At 42.8% G+C, this 12,440-nt stretch overlaps 1 protein-coding gene across 1 annotated transcript; it reads left to right on the forward strand.

Annotated features, from left to right (window-relative positions):
• Nucleotides 1-7,289: 7,289 nt before the first annotated feature.
• LOC109207392 lies at nucleotides 7,290-9,670 on the forward strand. The gene is made up of 3 exons (XM_019370302.1): nucleotides 7,290-7,356; nucleotides 8,094-8,802; nucleotides 8,878-9,670. Exons 1-3 carry the CDS (start codon nucleotides 7,290-7,292, stop codon nucleotides 9,668-9,670), a joined length of 1,569 nt encoding a protein of 522 aa, XP_019225847.1.
• Nucleotides 9,671-12,440: the final 2,770 nt, after the last annotated feature.

Consider the following 12,440-nt stretch of genomic DNA (forward strand, 5'->3'; position numbering starts at 1 on the left):
CGGGATGCACGCCGCAGCGATATGTGGATCGGGCTGCACGCTGCAGCGGTTACTATATGATACTATTGTGAGAGTGATCTGAGAGAGAGAGAGAGAAAGAGAGAGAGCCCGAGGGGCTTGTACTGTTTTGAGATATAGCCCGAGGGGCAAACCTTTATGTGTTCATCTTTCATATTTACTTGTCAATTTACCTATTATACTGTGGTATTTGTGCCGAGGGGCGGATTTTCTGTGCTTATCGGCACTAACTGTTTTTGCATTCATTTGCGTAGCTGTTGAAAGAGTCATTTTCAAAAGAGGTTTAAACTGAGCAAAGATATTCCAAACAATTTCATAGCCTCATTGTTTTTCTCAGAAGGTTTTACATTGCTACTATACCGCATGATGGTTTGCTCTACGTGATTTCTTACTGCTCAGTTGTTATTTACCTTTATTACTCACTGAATTGGAGTACTCACTTTACTCCCTACACCTCGTGTGCAGATGCAGGTATTTTATTCGCCCGGTAGCGGGTTTTGGCAGATCGGAGGCAGATTTCTAGGAGTTTAGCGAGGTGACTGCTGGCGTTCGCAGCACCGCTTTTATCTCTTTCGTTCATTATTCCTGTTTTGTACATTTTAGACCTTGTAATTGTATCTCTAATAGATGCTCGTGACTTGTGACACCTTGGTTTGGGCTGTATTGGGTTGTACTTCCGCTAATTAATATCATTAAGTCATATTTAAACTGCTTATGAACTGTTTAACTATTTCAAAAGGATGAATTGAGTTAGTTGGCTGGCCTTGTCCCCACGAGAGGCGCCATCACGATCAGGTCTGGGTTTGGGTTGTGACAGGGGGTCATGGGAAGGGTGTGTAAATAGGAAATTCAGATAAGGCCATTTAGAAGGTTCTAAAACGTGGGCAGTTGGCCTTATTTGGCCAGTACAAAATGCTGAAACCAATCAGGAACAACCAGCTGTCCCATTTCTGTTAGAAAAGATGCTCTTAGGGTTGTTTTGAGGGAATAATTCCCTTATCTTTAGGAGCACATGGGATTTTTCACTGGATATATACTCAGAACCCTCTCCTCACTCAAGGCACGAAAAAAGATACCTGAAAAACTCCCTGAAAATCCAGCTTGTTTCTTTTTTCATCAGCTTTTCTATTTTTCTTCTTCTTCACTAAGTTTGGAGCAGTCTCGTTTTGGGTTTCTGGGCTCCAAAATTGAAGTGTGGTCCTATATTGAAGCTGATTTTTCTTTGCTACTGCTGTCTCTTTGCTGCTAAACTACCTGCTTTACTTAGCATTTGGAGCTATTCTTAAACAGCTAGGTACACATCTCACCTGGTGTTTAAATGTTTGCAAATCTGATCTAGACTCCTGTTTGATGCTGTTTTGTTTATATAATGAGCTTCATTCCCATAAATGCAACAACATTTAAGTTTTCTTTGATCATGTGATTCCCTGTTAGTTCGGTGTTCTTTTTATGCCCTGATAAACCTGTTTGCTGGTGTGTTAAACATAATACTTGTTATTTGCTAGATTTAAGCTATGTATACTATTTTGTCATGCTGGTCTGACCTCGTTGTGTTTGCTGGCTGAGTTTGTGTGGAAGTATTACTGCTATCATTTGTAAAGCCATGCTCTTGGTAGATCTGATCCTTGACATGGCCAGATCCATGGGATTCAAAGCTAAAATGGAATTCTAGGGTGTACATGGAAGATATGACAACTTTCTGAAGGCTACTGCTGAAACTCCCAATATACTCATTAGGATGTTTGTTTGATATCTCAGATTAGGTTTGTCTATTATTTTATAGATTGAGCTTCATTCATTTTGTTTAGGTATAGTCTGATGATCAATGGTTCATTACTGCCAAGAGACACAGAATTCCCATGCAGACAGATTCTGATGTGAATACATTTTGGGACAATTAGTCATAATGGAGTCAATAGTTTAGCCGCCATGTGTTGGATTCATTTGGAAGTCCAGGATGAATGTATAATGTCACTAGATCATTTCCTTTGAAGTGTTCACTGAAGGGTCTGTTGATTAGTATGCTTGCGTGGTATGTTTTCTCAAAAATTGAGGTTTAAGTTCATACGATTTCAAAGTTATTCAATATTAAGTTGCTAGGTGATATTAAGATTGGCTATCGTAAAATTCCAGCTGTGATGGAAGTGATTATGCGTCTGATTTCAATGTAATTAATTAGTAGTTTGTGGTAGTTGATGAATTAAGGCCCAAATATGTTTTTTTTAGCATTTGATTCTTTCAGAATATATGTAATGTTTTCTATTATAGATAAATTAGAAGGAATCAAGCCTTAGTAGGGCTTTAATATTGAAGGCCCTCCTGCTAGAAGCAATTGGGCCTGGCCTTGGCCCAGATGAGGCAGCCTGGTTGAAACTAGGCTCAATGTGCTTTGCTTCTGTTTTCTTTCACTTTTGGGCTCAATTTCGGGCCCAATTATCTTCAGCAATTTTCATCCCTTAAATGGCCTGTTAATATAACAATAACTGGATTTTAACATTAAAGGTTCGTCCTTGAGAAGTTGGGCCTAGTATTGGCCCAATCAAAGCTGCTAAGTCAGACCAGGCCCGCTTGCCCCTTTTGTTCTAATCCCTAGGCTCAATTTCGAGCCTAGTGCCTACCAGCCATGTTTCTCTTAAAAGACTCTTTTAGATAATAAATTGGGCCTACTACTGGCCCGATTCTTCTCAAGTATTTAGAAGCCTAGTTTATGTTCCAATGCACACTTACAAGTAGTAGCTCTTTATATTAAATTCCAAACTTAGTTTAACATGGATATTCGTAGCTTGCTTTAGGCACGATTAATATATTATCGAGATTACGTACACGTTCGCGTGACATAATTACGATCTTAAAAAAAATTGGGGTTTGCGTTCGCGCAACTTCGACTAAACCTCCTTAATAATAATAAAGCATTATTAATTGAGGACACGTACACGTAACATGATTCTTGACGCACCAAACGAAATGAGTACACGTACGCGTGACTTATTTTAGGTTAATTTCTAAATTAAAACAGGTAAAATGCACACAGGTTCTAAAACATGTAATTAGACAAATTAATTAAGCCAGGTATGATTAAAGCGACCATGCTTAAACCACGGAACCGGGGAATGCCTAACACCTTCTCCCGGGTAAACATAATTCCTTACTTGGATTTCTATGTTTCGCGGATCGTAAAACAGAGTCAAACTTCCTCGATTCGGGATTTTAAATCGGTGACTTGGGACACCATAAATTATCCCAAGTGGCGACTCTGAATTTGATAAATAATCTCGTTTTGATTGTCACTTAAATTTGAAAAACTCCCTTATACCCCTTTTCGGGTAGAAAAATGAGGTGTGACAGCTCTGGCGACTCTGCTGGGGAACAAGAACCCAGAATCTCTGGTTCAGGGTTCAAGAATTCGAGATTTTAATATGATTTTTACTTGGCTTTATTTATTGTTAATATTATTGTATTTTGTGAACCTAATGTGCTAATTGCTGTTTATTTACCATTTTGATATTATTTGAGCTGTAGTAAAATGCCTTTTTACGCCACCCTTCTGAGTCTTCTAAAATATGGTGCACACATACGCGTGGCCCATTTGCTGTTAGAAGTCACACCAATTAGAACGAGGCTTGGGTCAGCAATAAGGCCGGGTAGACTTTCGTGCTCCCGAAACGTTGCCCCCACCTCGGCTCGAGCTGTCCGCTCGGGTATGCCAGGTCTAGAACACAACCCCAGGTTTAAACCTAGAATTACATAACCTCATGTCGGATCCCTAGTATGAACGTTTGTTTGCATCACGTACATTTGACTTAAGGGACTCAACATAGGGGTTGGGTCCGTCTAGGATAGGTGTACCCAAAATAACAGACCATCATGATGCATCTTACGTGTTATGTGAAAATTTATTTGTTTTGACTTGCATTCTAACCGGCTAGGAAAAGAAAATCAAGAGAAAGACCAAGGGTGATGTAGGATGGAAATAAAACCCGATTCTGGAAAACTCGGTGTTTGAAAATGTCCCAAAGCTCTGCCAAAAATTTTTCAAAAAAAAATAAGAATAGAAGAAGAAAAGGAAAAAAAGAGACATTTCAAAATGAGTCATTCATATTTTTTCAATTATGTCAACACTGATCGAACTACGCAGGTCTGATTCTCACCGGATGTGGGATACGTAGGCAACCTACATAGGGTTCGGCCTCCTTTTGTTTGCAAAAATAACCAAACAAAATGAATTGTAGTTAGGGCTCTGGTCAAAAGAATAAACCGACCCAGCTTCGGTTATGTCTGAAGCCGTTCTTGCCAAGATAGCCTTAGAATATCTTTCAATGGTCGAAGGGCTATTTTTGTAGAGAACGGATAAGTCTGTCAGTGATGTGTCATTTTTTTGAAGTATCTTCCCCATGCCTCAAAATTTATTTTGAATTGTGAAGGGGCCACATTTACAAAAACAATCACTTTTGCTAAAAATAGTGTAGGGGGGAAGGGCCATTTTACTTCGATTTTTGTTTTTTCCTTTAGAGGTAATGAACTGGTTTTTGAAAAAGTTCACCAGAGTCAAACACAGGTACAAAATGAACACTGTCCAGAACCCGACACTATTGGTCATAGAACAGGCTTAGTTGCAGCTGCGTATGTGGTGGTACAATTTAGATGAAGATGGTCAGGTTTGGGTGAAAGAGCATTTGGGTGCCCTTACGGACATTACGGAAATCAAACCACGAGAGGATTTAATCAAGGCTTTTGTAACTTTTTGGGATCCTATGCACAACGTTTTTCATTTCTCGGATTTTGTGCTCACCCTACTCTGGAGGAAATAGCCGGATACATTCACTTTGGCAGAGACTTGAGAAAACAACAGCTTATATTCCCAAGGGTCCCCTCTGTGGACAAATTCTTTGATCTTCTGAATATCAGCAAGAAAATGAAGAAGGCCCATGTGAACAAAGGATGTTGTTCCTTTAACTTCTTGTATTCCGGGTTTGGGCACTCAGTTGGGTTTGAAACACACAAAAAGGGATTGAACAACAAACAGGACAAGAGCATTTGGAAAATTCATCGTAGGTTCGCTTTCATAGTGGCATTATTAGGGATTATAGTCTTTCTGAATGCAGAAGGGACAATAGATATTCGCATGGCCAGAATCGCACAAATCCTCACTACAAAAAAAGATCATACACTAGCTTCATTAGTGCTGGCAGACATTTATCGGGCATTGACATTGTGTAGATCCGGGGCTCAATTCTTTGAAGGCTATAATGTGCTTCTGCAAATGTGGTTGATCGAGCATCTCCGCCATCACCTAAATTCATGAGTTATGGTTCAAGTAAAGACAACTTCATCAAGAGTTATGAGGAAAGGGTGAAAGACTACAATTCTCCAGAAGGGTTTGAAGCCTGGGTCTCCCACTTAAGAACTCTAAAACCAAGTTAGATTGAATGGACTCTAGGATGTCTGCCGGTGATGGAAATCATACACATGACGGCCACAAAAGGCTACCTAATGTTAATGGGTTTAAGAAGTGTCCAGCCATACGCACTGCAGAGGGTTTTAAGGCAGTTGGGAAGATATCAGGTGGTGCCCAAAGATGAAGATTTAACTACTCAGGTCATTGAGCTACATCCAAAAGCTACATTGCCCGAGGCTTTAGTCCAGCAGGATTGGAACGGTTGCCGATATGTGAAAAATGGCACCTAGGTACCAGATATTGCGAGAGGGAAAGTTGATCTAGATTATGCCATATTGTTTGAGAGAAAGTCTTGTGCAAGTAATGAGCGAGAGCCCGAGCCCAAGCCCGAGAGACCCACAAAGAGACCGCATGTTCAGGCTTTTGATGAAAAACTCAGGGAAAGGTTGGCCTGGGGAGAGAAGGAGAAAATATATCAAGCCGCCATTCACACTCTGGAAGAGAAATTAAGAAACATTGAATTCAATAGTGATCTACAGGTGCAAGAAGCTGAGGGTGAAAGGAGAAGGTTGGTCCAAGAAAATAAAGCCCTCCGAGCTTAGATTCAGAGGATGAAGATCGCCGCTGAAAACTCGGCCAGAAGCAGACAAGATGAAAAACTCATAAATAGTCTTAGACGGAAAGTGTGTGATTACGGGGCCGACTTGGAAAAAGCTGTAGAGGAATTGGCTAAAACCCGAGCAAGATTGGCACAGAATGCAGAAGGGCGGGCAAAGTTTGTTCAACGGCTAAAGGAAAGGTATGATAGAGAAGTCATGTTCCTAAAGAAGAAGCTGACTACTCTTGAAAATGAGATGGACCAGCAAACAAAGAATTTCAAAGCAGAAAGGGAGCATTGCCATGCACTGATTGTCCAACTGTAAGAAAGCATGCAACAATTATAGGACCAAAACAACATAGGTGCCCAAGTGCTGGAAGCTCGGGCACAACAAATAGGGTGCCTACATTAGGAAAAAGGTGTCATCAGAACAAGGATTAAAGAAATAGCTGAATATGTCGCGATGAAATGTCACAAATGTGAGGACATGACTAGGTCGATGATTTTTGCTTCTGTGATGACATTCGTTCGCCAGGTGATGGCCGATTTGGACCGTCTTCAGCAGGATATTGCACAAAGGCCCGCGCAAAGACCGGATAATGTTCCGCAAGCTCCTAGGGCACCAATGGATGCTCTTATTTACTCTGACTTTCTGTTGGTTTTAAGTCTGTATTTCTTTTGTCGAGTCTGTTAGTTTATCTTATGTCTAGTTTGTTTTTCCTGTTTAGAGTCCATATGTCAGAATCATTGTAATAGAAAATCCAAAAAGATTTTATTTTAATAGAATATTGAAAACCCCAAAAAAAATTTCTTTCTTTATTTCATATTTATCCCATGAACTACGTAATGATCTGATTCATCGGACGTCATGATACGTAGGTAATTCCCATAGGATTCGATCATAACTATAAAATGAAAAGAGAGAAAACTGAGGGGAAAGGAAGAATAGCAAAATGAGAGAACAGAAGAGAGTGTAAAATAAAAGGGGAGCGACAAGAACCAAGTAAAGAAAGGCAAGAGTAAAAAAAAAAAAAGAGAAGAGAAAGTGCAAAGTGAGAAGAGTTAGTTAAGGCCGGGATGAAGCATGCAACCGTTCAAATACATAATAGAAGTAGTTAACTATTCAGGTGCATTGCATCCCCAACGTGCGGTTGCCTATCTGTTACACTCTTAAACACTAACAAGTTTGCTGTTGTTATTGAGAACAGGAAGGTGGTTAGTTTGTTTAGCATTCTGGCAAGTCACCCGTATAACACCAGGTCTAAACACAAGGCGATCATGGCTAGCAAAGAATTGGACGCAAGTGTTATTGACCCGCCGAAAGAGATTGAGGAATCTGAGTCTGGTTTGAAAGAAGGGGTACATAAGGTGAAGCACCAAATGGCCGAAATGTACCAGGCATGGATGAGGGGGCATCCTCCACCGTCATACCCCGCCAACCCTGCTTCCATCCCATCAGTAGCTCAATCTCAACAGCCGACCATTGTTGATCTATCCCCACAACACACACCAAGCTTCACCCCTTACCATCATTATCCCGGCACCTCTTCCCAAGCCATCCAAGCTCCACCAGCCAAAGCAACCACCCACCCTGCTCCGCCGGCTACCCCTATCTTCGTAGCACCTACGCCTACAACCCTCCATCGATCTTCCAGTGAGCCGGCATTCCAAGCCCAAGATAGCCAATAGTATGCTCCAGAGCCTACCTTCAAAGTCCTGCATCATTACTCTTACACTCCTCACTTTGAACTTCCTGTCGAAACTGAGAAGCCACCCAAAAAGATAGAGCAAGAGGAGATATTTAGGAAGGTAAAGAGTTTGGAACAGTCGCTGAGAAATATGCAAGGGTTAGGTGGCCAAGTGAGTGTGGCATATAAATATCTGTGCTTGTCTCATGATGTCCAGTTACCTGCCGAATTCAAAATGCCCAAGTTTGACTTGTACGACGGGCATGGGGACCTCGTGGCTCACTTAAGAGGATTCTGTAGCAAAATAAGGGGTGCCGGTGGGAAAGATGAATTGTTGATGGCATATTTTAGTCAAAGTCTGAGTGGTGCGGCATTGGACTGGTATAACCGCCAGGACAACAACAGGTGGTACACCTGGATGACTTGGCTCAGGCTTTAGCTCGGCATTTCCAGTACAACGTGGAGATTGTCCCTGATCGCCTATCCTTGATTAAGATAGAGAAAAAGCCCAATGAGAGCTTCAGGGAGTATGGTTTCCGGTGGAGAGAACAGGCGGCACGAGTCAACCCTCAAATGGAGGAAGCCAAAATGGTGGAGTACTTTCTTCAGGCCTTGGAGCCTACTTACTTTGGTCATTTGATCTTGGCCATATGTAAGTCTTTCAATGAAGTGGTAAATATGGGAGGAATGGTAGAGGAAGGACTCAAATCAAGTAAGATCATGAGTTACTCCGCCCTCAAAGAAACCACACAAGCAATTCAAAATGGCAACGGGGGTGTGTTAAGGAAAAAGAAGAAAGAAGATGTTGCTATGGTCATCTCAGGATCGTGGCATGGCCTAACGGTTTCACCACACCATTACACCCAGCCTCGACCCCAACCTCAAACCTACACTCAAACTTCATATAATCCACCCCAACACTACTTCCCACCACAGAACCCTCAATATTCAGTCAGACCTCTACAATACCACGTCCACCACGCACAGCAATATGCTCAACCCCCTCCTCACCCGCAATGGCGTGCACGAGCTCCACAGAATTCGTATCCCCCTCCAAAAATATATCGAAACCCTATTGGTCCAATCTTTCGACCCGGGCCAGAGTATAGAAAGGAAAGATTGCAGCGGAAGCAAACTTTCATCCCGCTTGGGGAGTCTTAGACAAGTTTGTTTCAGAGGTTGAGGCAGTTGGATGTTCTGAGGCTGATTGAGTCAAAATTACCAAATCCCCCTCCAAAGAACCTTGATTATTCCCTCAGATGTGCATATTGTTCTGATGCTCCAGGGAACGACACAGAAAAGTGTTTGCATTTGAAGAACGCCATCCAAGATCTAATCGATACAAACCAAATTGTGGTCCAGAGCCCGAAAACTCCAAACATCAATCAGAATCCCTTGCCAGCCCATGCTGAAACGCACATGATTGAGATAGTGTATAAGGGTGGGGAGCCCGAGAATCCTTCAAAGTCTGTCATGATGATCTGTGCCACTGATAGTAATTCAGTCAAAACTCCAGTTGTTACAAATGCAACATCCTCGACAGCTGAAGAGCTGAAGGACAAAATAAGCCCGCCCAATGTTAAGCCACCTGTATTTGTTGTGAAAGGGTTCCCATATGATGTTAAAGCGAAGCAAGGAAAGCCGAAAGTGGTGGTGCCGGGGTCAACAAGTAAGCCTATCATAATCGTGGAAGGGGCTCGTACCGACCCTATTATTATTAAACCTGTGACCCAACTGTCGGTAAATAACACCAAGGTTGTTCCATGGAATTACAAGCAAGTGATAGTAACCTATAAAGGGAAGGAAGTGGAAGAGGAAGTTAATGAAACCCGGGGGTTGACTCGTTCTGGGAGATGCATTAGCCTAGAGGAACTAAGGAAAGCTAAGCCACCCAAAGATAATCCGATTCTAGTAAAGAAGTCAGTCACCGAAGAGCAGGCGGAAAATTTTTTGAGAAAAATGAAGGTGTAGGATTACTCCATCGTAGAACAGTTGAGGAAGACACCCGCTCAGATTTCTCTTCTATCGTTGTTGATACATTCGGACGAGCACCGTCGGACCCTCATGAAAATTCTGAATGAAGCTCATGTCCTTGACAAGATCACAGTGAACAATTTGGAGAATATTGCCAACAAGATATTCGAGATAAAGAGAATCACCTTATCGGATGATGAGTTGCCTTTGGAGGGCACGGAACACAATCGGGCTCTTTATCTCACAGTGAAATGTGAAGATTCTGTGGTCACAAGGGTGCTAGTTGACAATGGTTCCAGTGCAAACATCTGCCCTCTCTCCACTCTGCACAAGTTGAACACTGATACTGAAAGGATCCACAAAAACAATATATGTGTCCGAGGTTTCAATGGAGGGGGAAAAGATTTTGTTGGCGATATCGTGCTCGAACTGATGATAGGACCAGTTGAATTTACCATGGAGTTTCAGGTACTAGATGTGGCCGTCTCCTACAATTTGCTATTGGGAAAGCCCTGGATATATGTTTCCAAAGCAGTCCCTTCTTCCCTGCACTAGATGGTAAAGTTCGAGTGGGACAGACAGGAGATCATCGTGCATGGTGATGAAAACTTATGTGCTTACAATGAAACCTTCATCCTGTTTATTCAAGCCGAAGATGATAAGGGGCCTTACGTCTACCAAGTTTCCGAAATAGTGTCAGTTAAGAAGATTCTGGAGGGGAAGTCTATTCCAGGTCCAAAGTTAGCCTCTGCATCCATCATGGTGGCATCTGAAATGGCGAAGAATGGTTTTGTGCTGGGCAAACGTCTGGGCGCATCTTTACAAGGTATTGTGCAACCAGTGTCTCTACCTAAATATCTGGGTATGTTTGGTCTAGGATTCAAGCCCACAAGGGACGATGTGAAGAGGGGTAAAAGGTCGGAAAAGAAAGCATGATAACTCCCTAAGCCTATCCCACGTCTCTCCAGGTCCTTCGTCAAGCCAGGGGTTGTGAAGCGCCTAGTGTCAGCAGTCTTAACATTGGAAGCATCCGGAGAACAATGGAATTCATTTCAAGTTCAAGCATCAGGCGCCCACCCGGAGAACAAGGGAATTCATTTCAAGTTCAAGCATCAGGCGCCCACCTGGAGAACAAGGGAATTTATTTAAAGTTCAAGCATCAGGAGCCTACCTGGAGAACAAGGGAATTCATTTCAAGTTTCAGCATTAGGCGCCCACCTGGAGAACAACGGGAATTAATTTCAAGTTTAAGCATCAGGCACCCACCAGAAGAACAAGGGAATTCATTTCAAGTTTCAGCATCAGGTGCCCACCTGGAGAACAACGGTAATTCATTTCAAGTTTAAGCATCAGGCACCCACATGGAGAACAAGGGAACACATTTCAAGTTTCAGCATCAGGCGCCGACCTGGAGAACAAGGGAATTCATTTCAAGTTTAAGCATCAGGGGCCCACTTGGAGAACAACGAAATTCATTTCAAGTCTAAGCATCAAGCGCCCTCCTGGAGAACAAGGCAATTCATTCCAAGTTCAAGCATCAGGCGCCCACCTGGAGAACAAAGGAAATTCATTTCATGTTTAAGCATCACGCGCCCACCTGGAGAACAAGGGAATTCATTTCAAGTTCAAGCATCAGGCGCCCACCCGGAGAATAAGGGAATTCATTTCAAGAACAAGGGAATTCATTTCATGTTCAAGCATCAGGCGCCCACCTGGAGAACAAGGGAATTCATTTCAAGTTTAAGCATCAGGCGCCCACCTTGAGAACAAGGGAATTCATTCCACGTTTCAGCATCAGGCGCCCAGCTGGAGAACAAGGGAAAATTACAAGTTTAAGCATCAGGTGCCCACTAGGAGAACAAGGGAATTCATTTCAAGTTTCAGCATCAGGCGCCCACCTGGAAAACAAGGGAATTCATTTCATGTTCAAGCATCAGGCGCCAACCTAGACAACAACGAGAATTCATTTCAAGTTTAAGCATCAGGCGCCCACTGGAGACAAAGGAATGCATTTCATGTTTCAGCATCATGCGCCCACCTGGAGATCAAGGGAATTTATTTCATGTTTCAGCATCAGGCGCCCACTAGGAGAACAAGGGAATTCATTTCAAGTTTCAGCATCAGGCGCCCACCTGGAGAACAAGGGAATTCATTTCATGTTTCAGCATCAGGCGCCCACCTGGAGAACAAGGGAATTCATTTCATGTTTCAGCATCAGGCGCCCACCTGGGGAACAAGGGAATTCATTTCAAGTTTCAGCATCAGGCGCCCACCTGGAGAAAAGGGGAATTCATTCAAAGTTTAAGCATCAGGCGCCCACCTGGAGAACAACGGGAATTCATTTCATGCTTAAGCATCCGGCGCCCATCTGGAGAACAAGGGAATTCATTTCAAGTTTAAGCATCAGGCGCCCACCTGGAGAACAACGGGAATTCATTTCATGCTTAAGCATCCGGCGCCCATCTGGAGAACAAGGGAGTTCATTTAGGGAATTCATTTCAAGTTTCAGCATCAGGCGCCCACCTGGAGAACAAGGCAATTCATTTCAAGTTTCAGCATCAGGCGCCCACCTGGACAACAACGGGAATTCATTTCAAGATTAAGCATCAGGCGCCCACCTGGAGACAAAGGAATGCATTTCAAGTTTCAGCATCAGGCGCCCACCTGGAGAACAAGGGAATTCATTTCAAGTTCAAGCATCAGGCGCCCACCTGGAGAACAAGGGAATTCATTTCTCAAGTTTAAGCATCAGGCCCCCACCTTGAGA

The sequence above is a fragment of the Nicotiana attenuata genome, unplaced genomic scaffold (genome assembly GCF_001879085.1).
Source record: "Nicotiana attenuata strain UT unplaced genomic scaffold, NIATTr2, whole genome shotgun sequence".
Classification (NCBI taxonomy): domain Eukaryota; kingdom Viridiplantae; phylum Streptophyta; class Magnoliopsida; order Solanales; family Solanaceae; genus Nicotiana; species Nicotiana attenuata.

Excerpts from the sequence above, each read along its gene's own strand:
- LOC109207392 (XM_019370302.1), top strand. The coding sequence starts at position 7,290 with ATGGCTAGCAAAGAATTGGACGCAAGTGTTATTGACCCGCCGAAAGAG. Across the intron at positions 7,357-8,093 it reads GATTGAGGAATCTGAGTCTG|GACAACAACAGGTGGTACAC; the intron begins GTTTGAAAGAAG and ends TATAACCGCCAG. Across the intron at positions 8,803-8,877 it reads ATCTTTCGACCCGGGCCAGA|GTTGAGGCAGTTGGATGTTC; the intron begins GTATAGAAAGGA and ends TTTGTTTCAGAG.